Source organism: Macaca nemestrina, chromosome 15 (assembly GCF_043159975.1).
Source record: "Macaca nemestrina isolate mMacNem1 chromosome 15, mMacNem.hap1, whole genome shotgun sequence".
In the NCBI taxonomy this organism is placed as follows: Eukaryota; Metazoa; Chordata; class Mammalia; order Primates; family Cercopithecidae; genus Macaca; species Macaca nemestrina.
In genome coordinates, this window is record NC_092139.1 from 104,481,270 (window position 1) to 104,507,225 (window position 25,956).

The 25,956-nt window shown below is 51.8% G+C and overlaps 1 protein-coding gene across 2 annotated transcripts; it reads left to right on the forward strand.

Annotated features, from left to right (window-relative positions):
* The first annotated feature begins 5,217 nt into the window (after positions 1–5,217).
* Positions 5,218–24,101, forward strand: LOC105464509 (neutrophil cytosolic factor 4). 2 transcript variants are annotated; one of them, XM_011712482.2, is made up of 10 exons: positions 5,222–5,444; positions 10,567–10,651; positions 11,413–11,566; positions 13,850–13,920; positions 16,852–16,979; positions 18,086–18,143; positions 18,759–18,857; positions 21,672–21,802; positions 22,048–22,113; positions 23,712–24,101. In XM_011712482.2, exons 1-10 carry the CDS (start codon positions 5,413–5,415, stop codon positions 23,905–23,907), a joined length of 1,020 nt encoding a protein of 339 aa, XP_011710784.2. In that variant the 5' UTR covers positions 5,222–5,412; the 3' UTR covers positions 23,908–24,101. The 2 variants fall into 2 exon arrangements, with proteins under 2 accessions (XP_011710783.1, XP_011710784.2); XM_011712481.3 differs by having other exon boundaries at positions 5,218–5,444; positions 21,672–22,113.
* Positions 24,102–25,956: the final 1,855 nt, after the last annotated feature.

Consider the following 25,956-nt stretch of genomic DNA (forward strand, 5'->3'; position numbering starts at 1 on the left):
GTGCATGTGTATGTGTGCCTGTGTGTGCATGTGTATGTGTGCCTGTGTTGTGCATGTGTGTTTATTTGTGTACCTCAACAGCAGTGTGAGCTTCCTGAGGGCAGCAGTTGTGCTGGATTCATCTCAATATCCTTTCTACCTGGTGCAGAGTGGATGCTAGATGAATGCTTGTGGAGTGAATAAATGAATGAATGAGGGCCAGTACAGCACAGTTATTAAGTGTGAGTCTTGAAATCAGCCTGATTTGAGGTCCAAATCTTACTCTGCCGGTCATTAAGCAAGCTGCTTTGGTTTATTCTCCTAATCCTGTAAAGCCTGGGTTTCCTTATCTCCCGATGGGGCTTAGAATTCCACTATTTTATGGGGGTTGGTGTGAGGATTAAGTAACAACAATCAGAGCCAACATAGACCAAGCCAGGCTGTGGGCCAGGCACTGTACTAAGGGCTTTGCAAATGCTAGCTCATGTGCTCCTCCTGGCAATTTCACGGTGTAGGGGTGGTTACACAGTCAACTCTCAGAGTGACTTGGCTGTTACCGTATTTATGATGGTGGAGAGGAGATTCAGGATTCTTAGCCCCTGGGGGCAGCTTCCCCTGAGTGTGGCTCAGATTCTGGCTGATAGGGCTGTCTGGAGAGGCTGTCTGAGCCAGCAGGTTGCACGCTCTGCCTGGCCAGCTACAACTTGACCCTCGGCTTGGCCGGGTCCTTCTAGTGCGGCTTATGACATTCAACCTCTAGGTGGCGCTGCAGAACGGGGACTCCGCTGTTGATCGCGGCGCCCCACCCCGGCGGTCTGTTCCCGTCAATATTTAGATTAAACGCAAGGCAAGTGCGCGTCCCGGTGCCCCCGAGTGGAGAGAGCAGATGACAGATGCGGGACGAAGTTAGAATTTAACGTTAGTTGTATGACAGAGAGGACCAAGCTGTGCAGCAGAGGGAGACAGAAAAGGGAGGGACCAAGTCACACCAAGGAATGATCGTCAGTGATAACATTAACGTCTAGAATTTATTGACCACCTGCTATGCGCTGGGCACTGTCCTAAACATTTCGTGTTCATTCCCTTATTTAACACGCCTCTGGTAAGTACGTGTCTCAAGAACAGTGGCTGTGTTTCATTTAGGGCCTAGCACACAGTAGGTGTCTGGCACATAGTAGGTTCTCAACACATTTGGAAATGAATGAATACAAGAATCCTGCAATGTTTCTCTCCAAGTAATAATAATGTAGAGGCAAATATTATCTCCATTTAGAAAAATGAACGATGATGGGAAAGTTTGCACAGCTAATGCATGACAGAGCCAGGGCACATGAGGTTTAGACCCAGCTCTGCTGTGTGCGGGGGCTTCCCAGAGAAGAGAAGGCGCTCTGCCTTCAGGGAGTTTGCTGTCTAATTGGCCACATCTACACCCTCCCTGTCTTCAAAAACTGCACGGGTGGCCTGCCAGGGATGGCTATTTACGGCTCAGGGAGGAGGTCCAGTGAAACTCCCCTCATAAATTATAAAGGGAGACACATGTAGGTCAAGATTGGGGAATTCAGTGCGCGAGGGATCCCCAGGAATCTTATACAGTCCAATCAGGGATTTTCCTTCTCTTACCCTGGAGAGTGCCTGATGTAGGCAGCGGGAATTTGCTGAGGACCCATAATGAGCTCTCAGGGGTAGCTCCTGGTCCTGTAGAAGAGGCTCACCTCCTCCGTATCACAGAGTTCTCAGCCCCGGCCGCTGGCTACTCAAAGGCGGGTTTCCTCATCTCCAAAATGGGGGCGATGGCTTATCTTGTATACCCCAGCACCTGCATGAGGAAGGATTGAAAAGTGCTGTACACTTTTGTGATTCGCACATCCATTCCCCATTCAGACTCTGGGGATCCCCCCAGGCATGGTCTAGGTGTGCTAGACTTTTTCCTGGACACATGATTATGAATGGGCATTAGTAAGTGGTGTTATGCAGAGATGCCCTTCTCTGAGTGGCCTCTGGTATTTGTTTTTTGGTTTTTGAGAATATATATATTTTTCAGTATTCCATGGTCTTTATCACTGCCAGGCTGTCACTGAACTGCCACTTGCGTTTGGCTGCCCCTGGTCATTTTCTTCCTTCTCCTAACTCACTGCTTCAAGTTCTCGGTTTGGCAGAAAGAGAGGACCAGCCTCCTTTTATATTTCTTCTGTGAATAAAATATGCCAGTGTCAATGCATAGACTTTGAGCTATCAATTCTGACCATTCAATAGCTTTTTTTTTTTTTTTGGTTTATTCACAGGCTGTGGGTTGTGGAGATTATAAAAAGTCAGGTCTCCATAAATAAGAGGTCACTTCAGGCATCTCTTTGCATTTACCCAAAAAAGATTCCGTCAATACTTGCTTAATGGAACAAGTGTGAAGAGCTTGGCTCCTCTTCCAGGCCATCCCTCTGCCTCATTCTCCCCCTGCAGCAGCAGCAGCAAGAGCCCAGTTCTGGAGTGGGAGTAGAAGGTACAGACGTTGCTGCAGCGGCAGGACGGGAGCCCATTGCTGACCGAGTGCCTGGGCTCAAATTACACTGTATCAGAGCTCAGGCATAAAATTAGCAGCAGTGTTCTGTGTATGAGGAGACAGAGGAACACCCGTATTCAGCAGAACCGTGGGAAGGGACAGAAGAAAAGGAGAGAAAGAGGGGAGGAGGGGAAGAGCTGACCCGTCACGGGCTCTTCCTTGGACACCTTTGTCCCCCAGGTGCAGAGGTGGCTTCCCAGTGGCTGAGTCAGGGCCACAGGAGGTTTCTTGGGGGTGGCGAGGGCTGGGGTTAGGAAGACAAGCCATGAAAAAACCTGAGAAGGTAAACTTGAGGGCTTGACCCGCCTGACACATACACACACACACACACACACACACACAGATATACACTGAAAACGATAAAAAAAAAAAAAAGGAATAAGAAATTTCCATGTGTCTAGGCACTTTTATACATTTTTCTATTAATTCCTACTACAACTGAATTAGGCAAGACTATTTTACAGATTGGTGAAGAAGAAAGGTTCAAAAAGGACGTGTTATCTTGCCTGAGTTCACCTATTATAAATGCACTTGTGTTTATGCTCATTTGGCACCGACCGTGATCCAAACATCTAAGCATATTCTCTCATAGTCACAATGCCACCACTATGCACATTATATGCTCTTTTATAGACACAACAGAAACGCACTTACACTTGCTTATGCAAGCTGTATGTGTTTATACACAAATATGTGTTTCCAACTGTAGGCATATACTACACACACTGTTTACACAATCTCCTGCAAATTCTGTATCATGCTTGCTTGCTAAAATTGTTTTGCCATTTCCTGTCCTTCCTGACCAACTGTAGGCCAATGTCCTCCTCTTCCCTCAGTTATGGCCGTGTGCTTGCACCTCTTGGTACTTACAGACACCTGCACTAATAATGCTGCTCTGTTATTTCTGTGTTTCATTGTTTCATCCTCTAGCCTGGGAGCCCTGAGACACCAGCTACTCATCGGACTTACTGTTTGTATTATTTCTAGTTCTTCGGGTGTGAATTCTTCATGATGTGGAGGCTCTGAGCTGTCTTTCACAGCTCACGATTTGTAGTTTTGGTCTGTAAGTTGACAGAGTAGACCCTGTGGAGTCACTGACTCCACACTGTTTTTATATAATGCCTCAGTTTAGGATTTCTGCACCACATGGATAGCTTATATCTGGGCCTTACACCAGTGCAGAGGGCAGGCTTGAGGTTGATCTGGTACACACGTCCCTTGTTCCACCCATGGCCTGCGAGAGGACCTCAACTCCTGCTGTGACTCCAAGCTGACGGCTGAGAAACTCTGTTCCCATAATCGGTTCTGACACTCACTTTACACTGAGAGCTCAGATTTGACTTTCTGCCAACAGCAGGACCTGTGGCCTGTACCTAGTCCCAGATTTGGCATTAAATTCTCAGCCCAACAAGCATATCCAGTCTTGGTTTTCCCATGGGCTCTGGGCCACATTCCCCTCTCCCTGGTACAGATTCCTGACCCCTGTCTTTGATCCTACCTGAAAATTATGCTTTCTTGTTTTTTAGCTGAGACTTGAATGTGTGAAGTAGTTTAAAACGCCTTTCTGCTCTGCATCTATGAATACGAGTGTGTGAGCGTGTGTGGTTGACGGGGAGTTACTGGGTGTGGCTGTGCCAATGACTCCTGTGGACATCTTCTCAGAGAGGTCCCTTCAGAATCAAATAACCACACCTGTTAGGAGCCGCAGTCACTGACTAGCAGAGTTTCATTCATTCACTGAATATTGGTTGAGTGCTTGCAATGTGCCAGGCACGCTGCTAGCCAGGGATGCAGTCATTAAACACACAGATACACAAACGACTATGTGATGACAATAGTTATGAGTGCTCTGCAGTAGACGTGCAGGGACTTGTGAGAGAATGTGGTAGGGAGGGCCTTAATTTAGGGTGAGCAGTCAGGGAAGCTCTCGCTAAAGACGTAACTTCTAAGCCGAGATGCAAAGGAGGCAGTGAAGAGCTCATTCCAGCAGAGGGAACACCATGCACGAAGGCCTTGGGGCGGACGTCTTAGAACATTCTAGAAATGGAAAGGAGGCCAGTGAGAAAAAGGGAGCTCAGGAGTGGAGGTTGGGGAAGGCTGCAGGGCCTCAAGGGCATAGGAGGCAGGCAGGGCAAGGACTCTGGACTTTCTCCTGAGCACAGGGTGATGAGGCAGGAGAGTTTAAGCAGGGAGGGTGAAACTCACTGATTGGCAGCCCTGTGAAAGAGGATTGGCTAGACATGGACATCTAAGGATGAGGAAAGGCACTCCCAGAGTGCCAGGGAGCATAAACCAAACTTCACACTCTAGGACGACAGAGGCCAGAGGAACCGGGAGGGCTTCCTGGAGGGGGTGGCATTTACTCTGGGCCTAAGGGATCACAGGAAAATGGAGACCAGCATTCCAGGCCTGGGGAAGAGTTCAGGCAAAGGCTTGGCAGTAAGAGAATAAGGGCTGGGTTTGATGGGCCAGAGGATAAGAAGTGACTCCCCAAGGTCACAAGACCCCCTGATGGCTGGGACCCCATCTCTGATGGAGCAACTTCTGATACCCAACTGAGGCTTAGTGCCAAGGACTGGCATCAAGAAGTGGATTCCTGCAAACCTGGCACCCGAGGGTCCACTTCCTTAATTTCTGTGCAGCTGGGAGGTGAGGTAAGAGGAAGTGTGGGTCACAGGCTAGGCCCAGAAAGCCTGGAGGAGGAGCCTCTGCCAGAGTGGAGAGAAGCAGGCCTGAGCCTCCCCAAAGGCAGCTCTTGGGGACTCCCAGGACCGCAGGCTGAGACGAGAAGCAGGGTGGCTGGAGGAAGTGAGAGGTGAACTCAGCCTGGGACTGGCTGGGCGAGACTCTCCACCTGCTCCCTGGGACCATCGCCCACCATGGCCGTGGCCCAGCAGCTGCGGGCCGAGAGGTGAGTGCCGGAGTGTGGCCGCCCCCGGGCCTTCTCACTGCTCCTGATAGGCCTTGGGGAAAAAGGCCAGTCCTTCTGCAGTCCCTGATCAACATGAGAGGCTGGGGTTGAGTCAGAACCCAAATACTCAGAAATGCAGCCTCTCAGAACTTTAAGGAAACTTTGAGCTGTGGCTCACCACCCTCAGACACAAATGAGAACACCGAGGCTCCAAGAGTGGGAGTGACTTGCCCACGGTCACACAATGAGTGACTGGCCGTGTCTGGAGAGAAATGCAGGTGTCCTGGGTCCCAGACTGGGGCCCTTTGCCTCACATGGGGATCAGCAATGACTTTCCATCTTCTATGCAAACAGAATTCACAGAATCTGGCTTGTTCTTCCTCTAATCAGGGCTTGCCTCAAATGTCACCTCCTCTGAGAAGCCTTCCTGACAGCCTTTACCTCATTGCTGTCTGACCCTTTGCCCTATTTCCCTTTTCTGCCTAGTTCTTATATTACTGGAATAATATTACATGCTCATTTATTATTTTTTTCTTTATCATTGGCTCCCCCATGAGAAGCAAGCTCCATGAGACATTTTGTCTGTTTTGATCACTGCTGTAACCCTAGAAGGTAGCTCATCCTTGTTGAGCACCAGGACCAAGGGCTCAATAAATGTTGCTAAATTAATGAATAAATGAATGGATGGATGGATCTTTGAGGTGAAAAATGTCTTAGATTCTTCTAGTCCAACCTTGCCATTGTACAATTTAGAAATCTGAGGCCCAGGGAGGATAAGAGACTTACTCAGGGTCACAGAGAGTGACTGGCAAGGCTGGGGCTTGGAGCACAGCCTTACCAGCGTCTAGCCTCGTCGCTTGGGAAGTGTTTTCAGAATTCTTCCTTAGTAGCTAGGCCTGCGCTCTGAGCTACAGGGGCCCTAAGGACACAGAACCTGGCCCCTGCACCCCCTGGCTGGAACAGCAGGTGACCCCTGTTACCTAGGTGGAGGCCACTCGGGGTCACCAGAGACAGGCCAGGCTGGTGTGGGCCTACACGGGGAACAGAAGGCCCACGGTGGGGCCAGGGGCTGGAAGTAGAACCTGAGGGGTGTGTGGGGGCAAGGGCAGCAGAAGCAAATTCTTAGAGGGGAGCCTGTGTGGCCTTCCTGAGCCTCAGAGCAGGGTGCAGGAGCTGGGTAAGGCTGTCTGACCTCAATTCCTTCCTCCCCACACATGCTCCTGGTGGACCCAGCCGCACGCAAACTCGAACCTTCCGGAAACAGCAGCTGTTTGAGGCTTGGGCACTTCCTGCTTTCCGGGGTACAGGGTTCAGGGGATGACGCTGAGAGCTGGCCAGCAGCACTGTGTGCTCCCTCCCCTGCTCCCTGTCCCCTTTCAGTTGCCTTCGCCCTCAGACGGGGAGGGACTGCTTTTCATGAGGCCTTGAGCCAGGTACTGGGGACACGGGTCTTCCTGTACCTCGAAGGCCTTATCTGAAAGTGAGCCTGGATTATTCTGCTTGAGGTCAAAGCAGAGAGTACGAGGAGAGGGCACAGGTTGGCGCAGCAGGACTTTCTAGAACTCCAAGGCGAGACATCCAAAGATGGGGAGGGCTGCCTCAGGGGTGGCAAGTTCGGTTCCAACAGACATGCTTTGAGCACCTACTGTGTGCCAGGTGCCAGAAAAGCTGCCCTGGCTGCCCTCCAAGGATTCTTCCAACCTCAGCCTCCCCCGGGTCAGGCTTCAACGCCTCCCCCAGGCCAGGCTCCAAAGTCCGTGAACTACGCGAGTGTGTCTTGAGGCAGATTGTCCTGGCCCAGCAGGGCCTGGGTGAGGTCCCTAAGGGAGCGGATACTCCGGGGGACTTCCAGTTGGGTTTGCTCCTCTTCTTGCCTGCCCCGCAGGCAGCCAGGCCATTCTCATGCTGCCCATCAAAAAACTCCACAAATGCAGACGAGAGTAGTGGCCGTGTATTGAGCAGTACTGAGCACCTACTGTATGCCGGGCTCTGTTCTGGGCATTGGGATGTAGGGTGAGCAGAGTCCCTGCCCTTGGGGGGATTTTAGGGCTGTGTTTGTTACAGATGGGACTGCAGGACCACCCGGAGACATAAGTTCTTCTCCTGTCCCCATTTTACAGAGGAGGGAAGGAGCGGAGCACAGGGAGGAATCTTCCCAAGGGAGCTTGATCTTCTTGTCCCCAATGCTGTGACCGTGCCTCGAGCATCTGCCAATGCGTCTGCGAGGCATCAAGGCGCCTCATGAGCGGGCCCTGCCTGTCTCTCCGGCTGGTCTCTCATCACGTCCCGCCTCCCGCTCTGTGCTCCAGCCGTGCTCAGCTCCCTGCAGTTCCCTGAACTTGCCCCTCTTGCACAGCTGTGGCCTTTGCACTTGCTGTTCCCCCTGCCTGAAAGGCCTTTTATGCCATCCTGCGACCAACTCCTCTCTGCTTTTCCCGGCTGACCACTGGCGCTGCTCCTTCTGGGAAGCCCTCCTTGACCACCCTCAGCCCAAGGACGCCCTCTGACAGCACATGAGCCTCCATAGTACAAGCTCCTGCTCCCAATCTCTCCTATCTGCTGCGTGATTGATTCTTTGAGGGAATAGAATCATGGCCATGCTCCTGTTATAGTTCAAAATGCCATGTGCTTTTCCTTCCCAGCACTATGCCCATTTGAATTATGTCATTATCTGTTTAGTGTCCAGCATCCCCTTCCTTTCTCCTTAGAGCTGTGAGATCTGAGGAGCCCATATGTCTTAATGGGCTTAGAACAGTGTCTGGCCCACAGGCAGTGCCACATACAGGTTTGCTAAAATTATAATTAGTTTAGATGGGGACACAGGCCGAGATGGGCTGGGATTTTTTTTAAGTTCACACAGCACGTTGCTGGGAGGCTCAGAGTGCGGGGCAGTATGGCAGTGTTCAGTAACAGATCTCTGGAGTCAGACTACTACTGCTTGGGCTCAAATCCCAGCTTCCCGACTTTACTTGGGCTAAACTTACCGTGCCTCAGTCTCCTGATCTGTACAAAGGTGACACTGTCTTAGAAGAGCACCTGGTGACCTCAGGAAATAGGTAGCTGTCGTTCTTATTACCCAACCTGCCTGCTGCCCTGCTCAGGGCCTTTTCTACCCTTCAGGTTCCTTCCCGTGCGCCCCCCACCCCCACCTTCCTACCGTATCATACTGCAGAGGAAATTACCCAGGACAAGCACAGCCTCAGGGGAGAAAGTGGAGGAGGAAGCTTCTCCCAAGGGTATCACCGAGGGAGCAAGTGTAGAAAGTGAGTGGGGCTGGGCGGGGGGATTTCCACTACCTGCCCACTGCTACCCTGAGTCACCTCCGGGTGGCAGCCCCCTGAGTTCTGATGCAGCCTCAGATTCCAGGTCATGTGGGTCCGGCGTGGACTGGAACTAGGGTGTGTAGACTCCTGAGGTCCCAGCCAGCTCTGGGGTCTGGGACTTGGCAGCCTCTGCAATCCCCCCTACCACTGCCACCCCTGCCACTCTCTCCCGTTTCCCACTTGCTGCACCAGAAGAATCATAGCTACTTCTTGTTTTTTCCTTGTCTGTCTCCAAGTGACTGAACTCAGTGACCCCTCAGAGACTCCTGGTTGTGCTTTCTCCCACTCCTTGGAAGTCTGTTTCCTCTTCCCCTATCTGTCCCTCAGACCCCTCCTCTGTTCCCTGGTAGCTCTTCACCGTGTCAGGAGCGGGGGTCTTAGCCACAAGCCACAGGCAGAAGATTATTCCTACCTCGCCCCTTTTAGCTGAGACCTCCCATGCTGAGATCCTGAGCTATACAACAGGCCTCTCAAATTAGCATGCCCCAAACTGAGTCCATCAACCCTGCCCCCGCATCCTGGCCAGAAGTGTGGGTGTCTCTCTTGACAGTGCCTTTTCTTTTACCTCCACATCCAAACAGTACCCAGCCTCTCCCGATCGTAACTTAGGAACAACAAGAAATCGGTAATGTGTCTGTTGGAAATGCATTAGGCTGCAGGGAATGGAGGAACTGACGATGGCTTAAACAAACAGGAGATTAATTATTTGGTCACCTAACAAGAAGTCCCGGGAGGCCGAGGTAGGCAGATCACTTGAGGTCGGGAGTTTGAGACCAGCCTGGCCAACATGGTGCAACCCCCTCTCTACTAAAAATACAAAACTCATCTGGGTGTGGTGGCTTGCCCCGTAATCCCAGCTACTTGGGAGGCTGAGGCAGGAGAATCACTCCAACCTGGGAGGCGGAGGTTGCAGTGAGCTGAGCTCACACCACTGCACTCCAGCCCGGGGAACAGAGCGAGACTCTGTCTCAAAAAAAAAAAAAAAAAAAAAGTCCAGAGGTAAGCCATAGTTGGTTCTGTAGGCCAGTGACATCAGGACTAGCACCCAGAGATTCCTTCGGCCTTTCTCATGTCTTGCTTCATGGAGACAACATAGCTGCTGTAGGTCTGGATGTCACACTTGCTTCAAGACTGCTTTCAAAGGGGAAGACCATGCTGAGCCTGTTCATCCCTTGGGATCAGGAAAGCAAGCACTCTGGGGAGTGCCCCATAGAGAGACTGCCTAATTGTGCCCAGGTTGGGGAAATCCTCAAAAAGGCGATGATATGTGAGCACTCTAGGGAGGCCCCTGCACCAGGCCTCCTCTTAGGTCTCATTGGCCAGAACAGGTCACATGGTTGCTCCTAACTGCAAGGGAGGCTGGAAAACAGGAGCTGGATGGTGATGTTTGGCTCAGATCCATCATGGTGCAATGGACAGCAATGTGTTAGACTATAATTTGGCTATTGCTATATGGCTGCCAGCTTCCAATTCCTGCACTCAACGTGGCCACCAGCTTCCCATTCCTATACTCAATGTGGCCGCCAGCTTCCCATTCCTACACTCAGTAAGGCCGCCAGCTTCCCATTCCTACACTCAGTAAGGCCGCCAGCCTCCTATTCCTACACTCAAGGCCTGGACTGTGTCTTCTTGTCTCCATATTCCCAGGGTCAGTGGCAGGACCTGGCCTGGGAAAGGGTGCTAAGAGACGAATGCTAGATCCACAACATTGGTTTGCTTTGCACTCTACCTCATATCCGGTGGGCCCACAAAATACATCAGGGTGATAACCAGGATTTCTTTTCCTCTGCTACGCACAGTGACTTTGAACAGCTTCCGGATGATGTTGCCATCTCAGCCAACATCGCTGACATCGAGGAGAAGAGAGGCTTCACCAGTCACTTTGTAAGAGAGACTCCTGGACCTTCACCCTAGAACCTCTGAACTTCCACCCAGCTGACCTCTGAACCTTGTCCTCTGACCTCTGAACCTCCAATTCTCTGATCTCTTAACTTCTGTCTCAGTGGCTCTCAACAGGACCAATTTTGCCCATTTGACATTACCCTGGGAGATTCTGATTATTGCATCTTGGGGCAGGTCTATTTCACATCTAGTGGGTAGAATCCAGGGTGCTGCTAAACTCCCCACCATGCACAGGACAGCCCCATCCCCGGCAAAGAGCTATCCGGCTCCAGCATGGTACTAAGGTTGAGAAATCCTGATTGCGTCCTTTGACCTCTGAACCTCCACCTGGAAAGTCGGGGGTGAGGGACTTTAGTGTTGCCCCCACAACACCCCTGTCATATTCAGACACAGATGGAGGGGGTATCCTGTACCCGCAACACAGCCAGGGGTAGGTTCACTCTGCACCACGACCTCCAAGGCATGGCTCCTCATTTCTTGGGCCTGAGTACGTGTTTGGCCTATTTCCAAGGGCTCTTGCCTCTAACACTAGGTCTCACTTCCTCTCTTTTTCCAGTTTGTTTTGTTTTGTTTTTGTTTTTTAGCAAAGCTTGTCTGCTTCTGGGGCACCAGCCTTTTGACTTGACACGGGTCTCCTCCAGAGACCCTTCTGCATCCTTATCCTCCTCCCCTTTTCCCCTCCGCCTTTTTTTGGCTTCTGCTCCTGGCCCCTGAGCCCTCCCCACAACCCCTGTCCTCCTTAGGTTTTCGTCATCGAGGTGAAGACGAAAGGAGGATCCAAGTACCTCATCTACCGCCGCTACCGCCAGTTCTATGCTTTGCAGAGCAAGCTGGAGGAGCGCTTCGGGCCAGATAGTAAGAGCAGCGCCCTGGCCTGTACCCTGCCCACACTCCCAGGTAGGCAGCCACTCCTGTCCTGCCGCTGCAGAGCTGCTGACTCTCCTTCCTTCCATGGCCCCTGACACTGTTCCGTGATTTGATCTCAACCCCAGTGAAAACTGTTCATGTAGTTTATAGCCCCCACTCCCGGCAGTCATGGACTGCCAAGCCCTCTCCCCACGGCTCCCCCTGCCTCACATTGTGGCTTCCACCCCAAGCACTCTAGCCTCACAGCCCCGGAGCTCTGATGACAGTGGTGGCCACTCGCTCCTGCTCTCCACTACCAGGAGGCCACAGTCTGGAGCACGTCAGCACCCGGCCTCCCTTCCTTAGAGATAGGAATCCCCCAGTCTGGTCCCTAAACACACTGACTCACCTCCCTGCCTGCCCTCAGCTTCCTCCCACGAGACCAGCCCTCTGACTTCATAGTCTTGGCTTCTAGCGTCCCTGTGGCTCTCCTTCTTCCCCTGTCCTGCCAGGAAGTTGGGTAGCCTCACACCTCTGCTTACAAACAGTCCCCTCACCCCCTGGTCTCCTGGTCCTTCCTCTCCAGCTGGATCCTAACATCCACCTTGGACAGCGCCAAGTTGCTTAACACCTGCCCCGTGGGAGGAAATCCCATCACGAATGGGTTACAAGGGGGTGGTCTCAGTGGCGCTCTTCATGCCCTGCAGGCCAGAGACAGGGACCATTGTCTCCCTTCCCCAAGCCTCAGGGCTCCAACCCCACCTCCGGCTTGTTTTTTCTGTCCCTGTCTCTCTGTCTCAGCATATGACCCCGCTTCTTCTCATCCAGCCCCACCAAGGAACTTGAAGCTCCCCCCAGGAGTCTTGCCTGCTCTAAGCCAGCCTCCCGTCTCAGGCTCCATTACTTTCCCTCCTCTCTCTTTTGGGGCTTTCCCCTGACAATCTACTCCTCCTTTTCCTTGTATATTCATCTTCTCCTTGATATACCAACTTCCTCTGCTAAGCGTCTCCACAGCCTCAACCCTCTTCTGTCTTTAAACAATCCTGAGCCATGAAACAGCATTCTTACAGCAAGACTCCCTGAGCCTCCGTGCCCCCAGGGCCCCTAAAGATCTCTTTCTTCTTCCTTTGGCAATCACATTCGCACACTGTCTCACATTGGCATGGCCATCCTCCCAGCTTGGTTTAGCTCTGACTACTCCACAGAAATTCCTCTCGGTGAGGTGAGCCATGACCCATCGATTCTGGCTTCCATGACCAGTGCCAAGCCTCATCTTCACACCCCACTCCTTCCTCTGTTAAGCTTTCTCCAACCTCCGGAGGCACCAGTGTCTCCCAATACCCTTCCTACCTTACTAGAGATTCCTTCAGCTTCTCTGTTACAGAATCAACCTTCTCTGCTGCTCCTTGGATGGTGGGGATCCTCTGAGCGGACATCCTCTGTCCCCTGCCTTGTCTTCTCATTCCAAACACTCACCCTGGCAAACTGACCCATGTCTGGGACTTTAATTGTCACCTTCTTGCTCCTAACTCCCAAATGTCTAGCTCTAGCCCAGTGCCTCCTACCGCCACCACCACCACCTCTGTCCATCTCCTGGACACCAGGAGCCAGGCAAGTTTCAGGCTTGCTTCCTCCTGGGGGTTCTCTAGGTGAATGGTTCCACCAGTGCGCCCACCTGAAGGCACCTGGAGGAGACATTTGTCTCTTGGTAGCCCATCATATTTCCTTTTCCTCCAGAACAGTCTGCCTTGAGCTTGAGGAATTGTTCATTCATCCACTCAACAAATGTTAATTCATCTGGGCATGATTCTAGACCCATGGTTCTTAACTATGGTGGTATGTGGAAGTGCCTTGAGAGATGGAAAGAATCCCGGTTCTTGAGTCCCACCCCCAGAGATTCTGTTTTAATTGTTCTGGGGCAAGTGCTACACAGTGAGATATTTACAAGCTCCTCGGGCAGCTTGAATGTGCAACCAGTGTTGCCACTGTCCTGGGTGATGGGGGTACAGCTGTGAGCCAAGCAGATGAAAATCCTGCTGTCTTTGAACTAAGAGTCGTGTGTGTGTGTGCGTGTGTGTGTGTGTATGTGTTTGGATGAACAGGCAGTAAATAAAAAATAAGACAAGAAAAATATCAGCTGGTGATAGCACAACTCAGAGGATGAAAGTTGGGTGGTGCCAGAGTGGCCACTTCAGCGCTGTGAAAAGATAACAGGGAAGAATGTTGAGCCATCGGGAAGGGGCTCCGGCCAGGGTTCCTGGCCTGCAGGGGCAGCCCTGAACCCCGGGGCCGTGTTGGGCCAGGCTCCTAGGACAGCTGTTTGTCTCTTCTCAGCCAAAGTCTACGTGGGTGTGAAACAGGAGATCGCCGAGATGAGGATACCTGCCCTCAACGCCTACATGAAGGTACCAGTGGGTCTTGCCACCTTGGCACGTGGAAGGGCATGGAGTGTTGGTGGGGGAGCCCAAGTACCATCCATGTGTATGGCTTTGGGAACTGGAGCTGGCTCTCTGGCTCTGATGGCCCCATCTTCAATCCCTAAAGGCCTGGTCTGGGGAGAAAAACAGGATGCATCCTTAGGGTTCCGGGGATAGGAGCAGGAGCAATGGAGAAGGTACAGGAGCCACACTTGGAATTGACAAGTCTTCATTTAATGCTCTAAGCCCACAGGTAAATGTCTATGCCAGGTGTTAAGATACAAAGGTGAATTCCATACAGAGCCTGCCCCCAAGGTACCCACTGTCCCCTGGGAATGCCAACAGGTGGATCATAAGATCACATGGAGACATATGTGTGCCTCCATCATGGGGGTGTGGCCAAGCAGGCCACAGGTTGCTCACATAGCATCTTTGTGCAAACTAGAGAAGGTCTCCTCTGGAACAACACACCCCCTCACCTGAGCATGGGCTGGATTTTAACTACACTCATGGGTCTTGGCTGGGGGTCCTTGTGTATTCTCCAACCTGCAAACTCTGCATCTCTATGAGATGGGAGCATAGAGGAAGGAGTATCTTAAAGGCAGAGGCCAAGGTGGTCCGGAAAGGACTTCCACTAGCCAGAGCCATCCAGGAAAGGGTCAGTGTTCCTCCTGAGGTGGCAGCGAGTGCACCATCACTAGAGGCCTGATAGTGACCTCAGGAAGCTGGCAAGGGAAGCCCTCCTCCCAGCCCAGAGGCGTCCTCACGGCTGAAGAGCACTGGACTATAGGGTCCTTTAATCTTGACTCTGACATTGACTGGCTGGGTGATTTGGAGTGAGTTGCCCATCCTCTCTGGGCCTTGGTTTTCACACTTGTGAAATGGAGCAGTGCCCTCTAGTATCACAGGAGTGAAGTTGGGATCTGTTGACAACAGGATGAGAAAGTGCTTTGTAAACTGTGAACCTGCTTCCAGAATGTGAGAGATCTTGACTCTTGATGGAGGAAGGGAGCAGATGGAGGGCAGAGGAGGTGGGAGGAAGGAGGAGAGAGCAGGTAGCTGCAGGAATCCTGGGCTCTGAGCAAGGAAGAGGGAGGGAGGGAAGCTGAGTGGGCTCCAGCTGCTCCTTCAGGGTGGCTGAGGCTCCACCTTTCTCCCCCAGGGCTAGAATAGGGGAGTGGGCTCTGGAGGGAGGGAGGGAAAGAGGAAGAGAAGGTAGGAGGTGAGGCTGGGGAACTGGGGCTCCTCATTCCACACCTGGTCTTAGCAACCAGCAGCCCAGAGGATCCATCTCTGCCTCTTTGTGTCCGATTGGGTTCCTGGAAGTCAGAGACCATTCAATGCAGGAATCTTTGCCACGGCCACCCCATCCTGTGCTTGCATACCCTCAGAGACGGGGAGCTCACTACCACTCTGCCCTGACCCAGGCTGCTTGTCTGGGCAGCTATGAGAAAAGCCCAACTCTCCGTAAGTCCTACCCACTGGTCTCACCCTGCCGTCATGAAGAATGTGAATCACGTGATAATGACAATTGCCTGGAACTACGTGAAGAGCTTTGACTGGCAACCGGAAAGCTCTTGATACACGTTTATGGATACATGAATAATCTTATTTAATTCCCCAGTAACTTGTGAGTTAAGTGTGACAGAGCAGTTAGGTAGGTGGGATGAGATTTGAACTCACATATCTGTGACCCCAGGGTTTCAGCTCTTACCCACTGTGCCTCATTGTAATGAAAATGACAGTAACGATGATATCCAACTTTGATGGGCACCTGTTATACGCCTGTTCTAAGGATTACGCATATATTTACTTATTTAATTCTCACACAATCCCACGAGGGAGAGGCTATTATTGTCCCCATTTTATTAATGACCATCTGGAGCCAGGTTTGCCCAAAGCTACACAGCTGGTGACAGGAAGAGCTGAGATTCGATCCCAGGAGCCCCTGGCTCCTGAAGCACCTCCCAGGCTGTCCCCATATGACAGCCTTTTCCTGACTCTGCATTGCCAGTTCCTCTCGGACAAAGTTCCCCGACCCCACCTCAACCTGCTGCCCCCATGAGATCCTCTGCAGGGCTCTGGGTGCCTCTGGGGCCTCAGTACCCAAAGCCAACCTCAGTGTCCCCAGACCTGTGTGCTTGGAGTTTGGTGAGATGACCCCGCCAGGCGCTCGGTGCTCGCGTCCTCACAACTTCAAGGTCTTTGCATCGTGGTGGGTGTAACCAGCTTGGATGAAACAAGGACACTAGGGCTTAAGTCTGGGTCCTGCCACTTAGCTCTGCTCTTCAGGGCCAGGTACTTCCCTCTCCAAGCCTCAGTTTCCCTAACTATGATATGAGATAAAGTATCAGGAAGCATTTTGTAGGCTATAATGCCACCAACTGTTGTTAATTTGGGTTATTTTGGGAGCCCCCACCCCCGCCGACTGTTGTCTCACCTTGAGCTTTGGGTAGCTTTTAGTGACAGACGGCTCTGGGTGCCCCAGCTCTGTCCCCTGCTAGGCTGTGTGGTCTTGGGCAGATCCCTTCACCTCTCTGATCCTAACTCATGGGATGCCAAGAGATGGAGCAAGGGCATGCATGTGATACCCACCTGGTGAAGTCACCACAAAGTCATGTTACTTGTCATCTCCATTATTGCTGTTTCTGGAAAACTTTAAGTCTTTTCTGAAGGGACTCTTCTCAAGCCCCTGGTCCCTCTCCTGACCTTGGACCCAGGAGCAGAGCTTGTGAAGTGTTACCTTCAGCATGCTGAGTTTTCTTATTTTTTTTTAAACAACGTGTTTCTGTTATCAGGCAACATGCATTAGTAAAGAGAGGAGGGCTGATGTCAGGGCTCGGGGATGGGACATCCGGGCTGGGGTGTCCAGATCCTTCTGCTGACTACCCCACTGGTTCTGCTGTCTCACCCACACAGAGCCTGCTCAGCCTGCCGGTCTGGGTGCTGATGGACGAGGACGTCCGGATCTTCTTTTACCAGTCACCCTATGACTCAGAGCAGGTGCCCCAGGCACTCCGCCGGCTCCGCCCGCGCACCCGGAAAGTGTAAGTGACCAGCCCCTGGGCTTCCACATGGCCAGAGCCCTGGGTCCCTGCTGGAAAAGCATCTCTTTTCCCCGAAAGGAGAGAAGGAAAATACAGATCAGCCATATCCCTGGACACTCCAGGGTGATTTGGTTTATTCAATGGGTTTAGAAAGTAGTGTTCAGGTTTGGAGGGACAGAGGGTGTGTGCCTCTCAATGTGATCATAAGGACTGGAAGACAAGGACTGGGATATTGACTCTGGAGAGTCTGGTGCCACAGCAACCACTGGGGATGACCCAGAAGCTCTGGGTGCCTGGAAAGAATTGGGGCCAGAGAGGAGGGAAGAGCTGCCTTATCCACAAACATTCTCTGAGCAGCTCTGGGAATGCCTTCTCCTGGTGTGTTGGAGCTCCGTGGGGCCAGCTGTGGCTCTGGTTGTATCACGCTGGCCTCCAGGGCACACTGCTCCTCCCTTATTCCAAAAATCCCATCCCTCCCACCAAAAATTCAGCCACTCATAGACTGCTTGACTTCCAAAGCCCAGGTTGCTGCTACTAAGAATTCTGGAAAAAGCAGGACGGAACTCCTGAGCTCCCCACCAGCTCCTCCCTCCGCTTCCTCCCACCAATGTCTCCAAGGGTCCTCTCCATGCCTGGCATCTCCCCTGTGCACACAGTCAGATGTGTCTTAATTCCAGCTGTGCCACATGGCAGCCACAGGCCCCAGAGCAAGGCACTTCACCTCTCCAACCTTCAGTTTCCCTCCGCTGAAAAATTACAACGGTCACATTTACATCAGAGCTTGGTTGTAGGGAGCAGAGAAACAAACAAATCTGAACACTTTGGCAAGTGAAAGGCATGGAATGAGCATGTATCCGCTTCCCCACCTGTTTTCTGAGCCTGGCTTCCTGGTCCATAAAGAAGGGAGAACAACCCTACCTCCAAAGTGGTTGTGAAGATTTGGGGACAAGTGTGCCTACCTGGAGGAGGAATTGCAGCCACATTTCAGCATCTTCTCTCTCCCCCGCCTTCCCAGCTCCTTGCAAGGGGCTCCTCTGGACACAGAAGCAGGAAGCTGGGCCCTGAGAGAATCACACGGCTAACAAGCCCCTCTTCTCTCTCCACAGCAAAAGCGTGTCCCCACAAGGCAACAGCGTTGACCGCATGGCAGCTCCGAGAGCAGAGGTATCCCCCACCCCCGTGCTGGCCAGGCTCTCACACTTTGGGCATCGGCCTTGGCCCCCCTGCCAGCCACTGGGCCTCTCCTGCTGGGCGCTGCTGTGTGCCTGCGAGAGTGCTGAGCACCTGGAGGAAGGAAGGGGTTACAGCCTCAGCCTCTGCCACTGGGCATTCCAGAGCCCAGCTAAGGGGAGGGAATGTGACCAACGTGCGGAGCCCGAGGGGAACGCTTCCATCCGTATGCTCCTCCGGTCAGTTTGCCTGAGCCTCCTCTGAGTCGGCCCTGCCTTAGGCATGGAAGCCGCAGAGATGACTCAGACAAGGCCCAGCCTGCGATGAAGCCTGGGGACCAGGGTAGGTCTCAGCCCAGAGAGTTCGAACCCTTCCGTGTGTGCTCACCCCCACCAGCTCTGGAAGGAGCACCCAACCTAGAGTCAGGGAGACCTGGGTTCAATTCCCAGCTCCTCCACTAAAAAATGAGATGGCCTCAGACAAGTCGCTTATTCTCCCCGAGCCTCAGTTTCTACATCTGTAAAATGGGAGACTAAAGTATGTAAGGCACTTCTGTAGGAACTCAGTGAGTGTTTTCTCCTTCCCTCCTTACTGCATGCTTCTCCTCAGGCTCTATTTGACTTCACTGGAAACAGCAAACTGGAGCTGAATTTCAAAGCCGGAGATGTGATCTTCCTCCTCAGTCGGATCAACAAAGACTGGCTGGAGGTGAGTTCAGAAGTGAGGATGGAGGTGAGATTAGAGGTGGGGTTGGAGGTGAAATTAAAGGTGAAGATGGAAGTGAGGGTGGAGGTGAGATTGGAGGTGAGGATGAAGGTGAGGGTGGAGGTGAGATTGGAGGTGAGGAAGGTGAGGGTGGAGATGAAGCTGGAGGTGAGGATGGAGATGAGGGTGAAGGTGAGGATGGAGGTAAGGGTGGAGGTGAGGATAGAGGTGAGATTGGGGGTAAGGTTGGAGGTGAGGATGGAGGTGAGATTGGAGGTGAGGATGGAGGTGAGCGTGGAGGTGAGATTGGAGGTGAGGGTGGAGGTGAGATTGGAGGTGAGATTAGAGGTGAAGATGGAAATGAGAATGGAAGTGAGATTGGAGATGTGGTTAGAGGTAAAGATGGAGGTGAGGACAGAGGTGAGGAAGGTGAGTTTGCAGGTAAGGATGGAGGTGAGATTAGAGGTGAGGATGGGAGTGAGTTTGGAGTCGAGGATGAAGGTGAGGTTGGAAGTGGGGTTAGAGATGAGGTTGGAGGTGAGGTTTGGAATAAGGATGGAGGTGAGGTTGGAGGTGAGGATGGAGGTGAGAATACAGGTAAGGTTAGGCTGAGATTAGAGGTGAGGCTGGAGGTGAGGTTGCCTCAGGCATTGTGTGCTTCAGAGACTGAGGACCATCTCAGAAGGCCTCAGGGAAGAGATGCTATCTGAGGATAGTCCTGGAGATCCAGGCAGGTTGGGGAGCCTGCGGGAACACAGCCTTTGGGGAGGCAGATGTTCGGTGGGAGCAGAACATTCTGGAGCTCATGCACTTGTCTTTGGTTCTGACTCTGAAAAATGGGCTGCTTAGGGCAAGTAAGTTCACCTACTGAGTTTAGTTTCTTGGTCTGCAGTAGGTGTCTCAGCAGGGGCACTATTGACATTGGGGCCAGATGGTCCCTTGTGGGGTTGTCCTGAGCATTGCAGGGTGTTCAGCAACATCCCGGCCTCTCCACTAGATGCCAGCAGCACTGCTAAGTTGCAGCAACCACATAGCTGTCCAGATAATTTGCTCCTGAGCGGCAAAATCGCAGCCACTTGTGTAATATGGGACAATGGTACACACCCTGCCTGCAGCAATAAAAGCTGCTGATGAAGAGCGCGAACTCAGAGTCAGCCTGTTTGGGCCATTTCCTAGCTCTGTTTTTCACTAGCTTTGTGGACCTTTGGAAACTTGCTCAAACTTGTGGTTTCCTTTTCTGTAAATGTTTCTTCATCGGCTTCCTGGAAGGGGTAAAGGAGGTGGCAGATGGCCAGGGCTCGCCCCAGAGCCTGAATGTGTGGCGCCTGGCCAGGTACTAGGGTCATTAGGAGACCTAAATGAAACTTCAAAGCCAGGGCCTTTCCCAGTCACTGCTTTGTCCCAGCATGGCCCACAGAAGGGCTCCGTTCTCACTCAGTGAGTGGAGGTGGGAAGTGGCTGTGTTGGGCCTTGGCCTGGGGCCAGCCTTTCGTATTAGGTCCTGTCTTCAGACTTAGTGCTCCTGTGGGGAGTGCCTGAAGGAGGTTCTGGGACAGACCCAGAGGCGGGGTCAGCCCCCGGGAGTCCCAGGACCTCTAAGAGTTGGGTTGGGTCCCTGGCGTCCAGGCCCTGGAGAGGAGCTAGTAGTAGCCACTGGTTTAGCCAGTTTAGCAGTTTCCATTTTACCCTAATCATAGATCTCCATCTCAGGAATTCAGGGCTCTTACAGCTGCCTGAGGAGTATCTCTGGGTCACTTTCTAGAAATAGAAAACATGTATTGCCTTCCTGTTTTCCGGAAAGTCCTACTTATCAGTTCGCTAACTAACTGCTGGCCTCAGGGGCAGGGAAGGAACCACTTTGAACCTTGGTTAATATGTTTGCAAAATGGCATGTAAATAATCCGTCTTCCATAGGGTTGTTGTGAAGATGAACAGAACACGTGCCCAAAGCCCAGGCCGTGGCCGGGTCTGGGTCTGATTTGTGGCTACGTGGTCTAGAGCAGAGGCACAATTGTATCTGATGAATGAATGAATGGGATCATCAGCAGGGCCCTTCCTCATCCCTCATCCTCTTCCTTCCATGTTCTATTTTCATCTGTAACACCTGCCACCATCGGACTCGTTGGGTAGGTCATTGTTCACAGCGCGCGCACCCTGTCATTCTCCATCGTACTGGAAACTCCGTGGGGGCAAGGACTTATTATTTTTTATTATTATTATTATTATTTGAGACAGAGTTTCAACTCTTGTTGCCCAGGCTGGAGTGCAATGGCGCGATCTTGGCTCGCTGCAACTTCCACCCCGCAGGTTCAAGTGATTCTCCCGCCTCAGCCTCCCGAGTAGTTGGGATTATAGGCATGCGCCAACATGCTCGGCTAATTTTTATATGTTTAGTAGAGACGGGGTTTCGCCAAGTTGGCCAGGCTGACCTCAGGTGATCCGCCAACCTCAGCCTCCCAAAGTGCTGGGATTGCAGGTGTGAGCCACTGCGCCAGGCCCAAGGACTTTTATCTATTTTGAGAGCCCAGAGCCTGTCAAGTGCCTGGTTCTCAAGAAGTCTTTGTTGAATGAATGAGTGAATGAGTGAGACAAAAGCAGCTTTCTATATAATCCAGACCCTGACATATTGTAAAACCCAAATATAAGCCTTCTTAGAAGTGACCAGCTCAGTGAACTTCCTCGCCTTCTCTCCTCCCTCTACAGAAGACCAGGACCTCGTCTGCCTTTCCCCGTCATTAGAACGGGGCTGAGGGCTCCGAGGTGTGGCTCTGCTGCCTCTCCTCTCACCAGCCTGGCATGCCTTCTCTTCCTCTGCAGGGCACTGTCCGGGGAGCCACAGGCATCTTCCCTCTCTCCTTCGTGAAGATCCTCAAAGACTTCCCTGAGGAGGACGACCCCACCAACTGGCTGCGCTGCTACTACTACGACGACACCGTCAGCACCGTCAAGTTTGTGGCCTGGGAGGGAGGGGCCTGTCCAGCCTTCCTGCCATTCCTACCACCGCCACCTCTCGTATCACCCTCTCTTGGGTCCCTCTCCCACTCCAAAGCCCCCAGTGGCTCCCAGATGAGCCACAATGCTGTAACAAGACATCAACGTCCAGGGTGGCCTGGCCAGCCTCATTCCCCTTTTCCCCACCCCACACCCCACTTCCAGCCTGATGCCTCCTTACCCCAGCCTGTCACCCCCTTAGAGACATCGCGGTGGAGGAAGATCTTAGCAGCACTCCCCTATTCAAAGACCTGCTGGAGCTCACGAGGTGAGGGACTGGGAATGGGGCTGGGGAGCCAGACACTCTGGAGAAGAGAGCTCAGGGAGAAATGTTAAACACTAGTACGAAGGTGCTGGGGTTTTGCATGTACTTTGTCTTCTCGTTTTATCCACAGCCCAGCCCTACAGGTTAGGTAGCATCTCCCCACTTTAGAGACGAGTGGGGAAGCCGCAGAGAGGTTAGGGGACTTGGCTGAGCTCACACAAGTTGTGGGTTTAGATCCGGATCTGCAGCTGGAGCTAAAGTCTCTCGGGCTAAAAGCCTTGGACTTGAGCCATCCACCCTCAGGGACTCACTACCCGCCCCAGGTCCAGGACATTGCTGGACAGTTATTTTACAGAACAGTAATTGCATTGTTACATTTCTGACTGTAAAAGTTGTACCAACTCATTTTATATATATATATATGTGTGTGTGTGTGTGTATATATATGTGTGTGTATATATATGTGTGTGTATATATATGTGTGTATATATATATGAAATGTCAGTAACCATGTCAGAAAGATACAAAGAAGTGAAATCACCTCATATTTTTACCCGCCTCGTTAGTGACGTACACTCAGATTTCTTCAGTACTTATATCCCACACACACATGCACACACAAAAGTTACTTTGGCTGCACAAAACCTTTCTGTGGCTACATCATTAATATGGCCATGTGCTTTTACTGGCCTCTTAGGATTTCTTCTACTTTTTTACTACTCTAAACAACGTTGTACAGACCATCTTAGTTCACCTAGTTGATGACTTATCTGATCATTTCCTTGTAATGATGCTCAAGAAGTAGATTTGGGGATTAAAGCATTTGCAAGTCTCACAGCCTTCTGGCCCACGTTGTCAAACTACTGGTAGAAAGTTCAGATCAATTTCTATGTACACCAGCTAAGTAGAAGGATGCGCATCTTCCTGCACCCAGGCCAGACAGTTCCTGTCCTTACAAGGTTCTCCTCAATAGCCTCACACAGGTTTCTCTCTGAGGCTTTATACGGCCCTACTCTGTGCCCAGTCAAACCTACTCTTCTTCACAACTCTTAAGCTTTTAGCACATTTATACACAAGACACTTCAGGCTGTGCCACTAATTTCCTGTGAAAGTCTCTTCTCTTTTTTTTTTAAGATGGAGTCTCACTCTGTTGCCCAGGCTGGAATGCATGGTGCAATCTCAGCTCACTGCAACCTCTGCCTCCCGGGTTCAAGTGATTCTCCTGCCTTAGCCTCCTGAGTAGCTGGGATCACAGGTGCATGCCACCACGTCCAGCTAATTTTTGTATTTTTAGTAGAGACAGGGTTTCATCATGTTGGCCAGGCTGGTCTCGAACTCCTGACCTCAGGTGATCTGCCCACCTCGGCCTCCCAAAATGCTGGAATTACAGGTGTGAGCCACCACACCCAGCCTCTTCTCCGTTATAGGCCTCGATATCCCCATCTGTACAATGGGAGGTTGGATTATTTGGATGACACAGGCTTGTGTCAGGCTCTGACCTTTTCTCACTCCTGGCTTCAGGACATAAAACTTTTTTACCCCCTCTTCCTACCCCTACCCCATGCTTAGGCCCTTTGATTATCCCTGACTTTCCCATGCAGGCGGGAGTTCCAGAGGGAGGACATCGCCCTGAATTACCGGGACGCTGAGGGGGATCTGGTTCGGCTGCTGTCAGATGAGGACGTGGTGCTTATGGTACGGAAGGCTCGCAGCCTCCCCTCCCAGAAGCGTCTCTTTCCCTGGAAGCTGCACATCACGCAGAAGGACAACTACAGGGTCTACAACACGACGCCATGAGCTGACAGTGTCCCTGGAGCAGTTAGGGGACACCAGCAAGAACCTTCAGCTCTCAGAGGAGATTAGGACCAGGAAAACCTGGGGGAATGGGCAGACTTCCCGTCTCTGAGGCCGGTGGACCCATGGGGTTTGTAATCTGTCTCTTTCTACTCTTTACATCTGATTTAAATAAACCATTCCATCTCAACGGGGCAGGCTTCAGGGAAAGAGTGTCTTTCATGCGAGTAAAATACAATTTAATGAGCATCCACGGGGAGGCCATTTATATCTGGCAGGGGCCCTGGCTCTGAGACCTCTGTCCTGCCACCCCATTTCCTTGCTCTGTCCCTGTGTTGGGGGGAAACCTGAGGGTCCCCAAGCCATATCCCTTCTCCCTCCCACTGCTCCCCTTTTCCTGCGATTGGCCACCTGCCCCACAGAAGTGATCTGCTCTGGGTGCCCTCCAAAGCCCCACCAATACCAAGTCCTCAGCTATGTGATGAGGGTCAGGAGCTCTCCTCTGCCTTCCTGTGTCTGCTGCTCTGTGGGGGCAGGGAGGCAGGTCTCGGGGTTGGTTGTCTCCACTGTAAATAGGGGGAGGACTCTGGTCTCATCCAGGAGGAGGGGGACACAAAGCAGTGGGATCATCTTCTCTGAGCTGAATCTCCTATCCTAATCCGCCAAAAATTAAACAGGTGTCACTCCCAGAATGGTGGTGCAAGGAGCTTGGTGGACTCTCTCCCCAGGGAAACAGCGGTTTAACTGATGAGAGATACTTAAAATCAACTGTTTAAAGTCTCTGGAAATTGTTCTAAGGGCACAGAGCACATGGAGAAACAGCTGTTCAAGAAGATCATTAACGTCTCAGTAAGAAGAGCGAATCAGTGGCATTTGAGACACATTGTGTTCCCGTCCCCCACCCCCAGCTCCATGTGATGGAAACTCTACTCCAGATACTCCACTCTGGATGGATGCAGCCAGGAAGATGGGCTCCCTCATCCCTCAGCGCCTAACCTTCCACAATTTCACCACAGGAGGAATAGGCTACCAGGATCTCTTCTCTCTTTTGCCCTGTGTTGTAGAATCACTATTCCAGGCCATTACAGCAGAGAGGACTGAGTTTCCTATAGTTCCCATAGAAAGCACCAGGAAATTTGGGAGACCGAGACGGGTGGATCAGGAGGTCAGGAGATCGAGACCATCCTGGCTAACACAGTGAAACCCCATTTCTACTAAAAATACAAAAATTAGCCAGGTGCGGTGGCGGGTGCCTGTAGTCCCAGCTACCTGGGAGGCTGAGGCAGGAGAATGGTGTGAACCCGGGAGGCGGAGCTTGCAGTGAGTGAAGATCGCGCCACTGCACTCCAGCCTGGGTGACAGAGCGAGACTCCATCTCAAAAAAAAAAAAAAAAAAAAAAAAAAAGTACCAGGAAATTGAGCTTAAGCAACAGAAATCGATCGTCTCACAGTTCTGAATGCTAAGTGTCCTCCACAGGAGGACATGCTCCCTATGAAATATGAAGGGAAATCCTTCCTTGCCTTTTCTTAGCTTCTGATGGTTTACCAGCAATGTTTGGTGCTCCTTAGCTCATTGGTGGATTGCTCTGTTTTCACATGGCATTCTCCCTGTGTGTATTTACACTGTCTTCCCTCTGTGCATGTCTGTCTCTGCATCCAAGTTCCCCCTTGTATAAGGACACAAGTCATATTGGACTAGGGCCCATCCTAGTGATCTCGTTTTACCTTGATTACCTCTACAAACCTCCTCTTTCCAAATAAGGTCACATTCTGGAGTACTAGGGGTTAGGACTTCAACATGTCATTTTTAATTCCAATATAACACTTCAACCCATGACACTCCCTTTACCCACTCAGCTCCCCCTTCTAGGGCAAGGGCTCTGGAATAGGTGTAGCAGGCTAGGAATGCTGGACCTTAACCCCCTGGTAGGGCAGGGGTTCCATGCTAAGAGGGGCAACCTGAGATCAAGTGATACCGTTCTCCACTCCAATGCCCACTCACAGAGCAGGATGTCACTCCTGGAGAAGCAGGCTGATTTCCCTATCCCCAGA

Coding starts and splice junctions, on each gene's coding strand:
- LOC105464509 (XM_011712481.3), top strand. CDS start 5,413: ATGGCCGTGGCCCAGCAGCTGCGGGCCGAGAG. Junction 11,567..13,849: donor TACCCTGCCCACACTCCCAG/GTAGGCAGCCAC, acceptor GTCTCTTCTCAG/CCAAAGTCTACGTGGGTGTG. Junction 18,858..21,671: donor TCAACAAAGACTGGCTGGAG/GTGAGTTCAGAA, acceptor CTTCCTCTGCAG/GGCACTGTCCGGGGAGCCAC.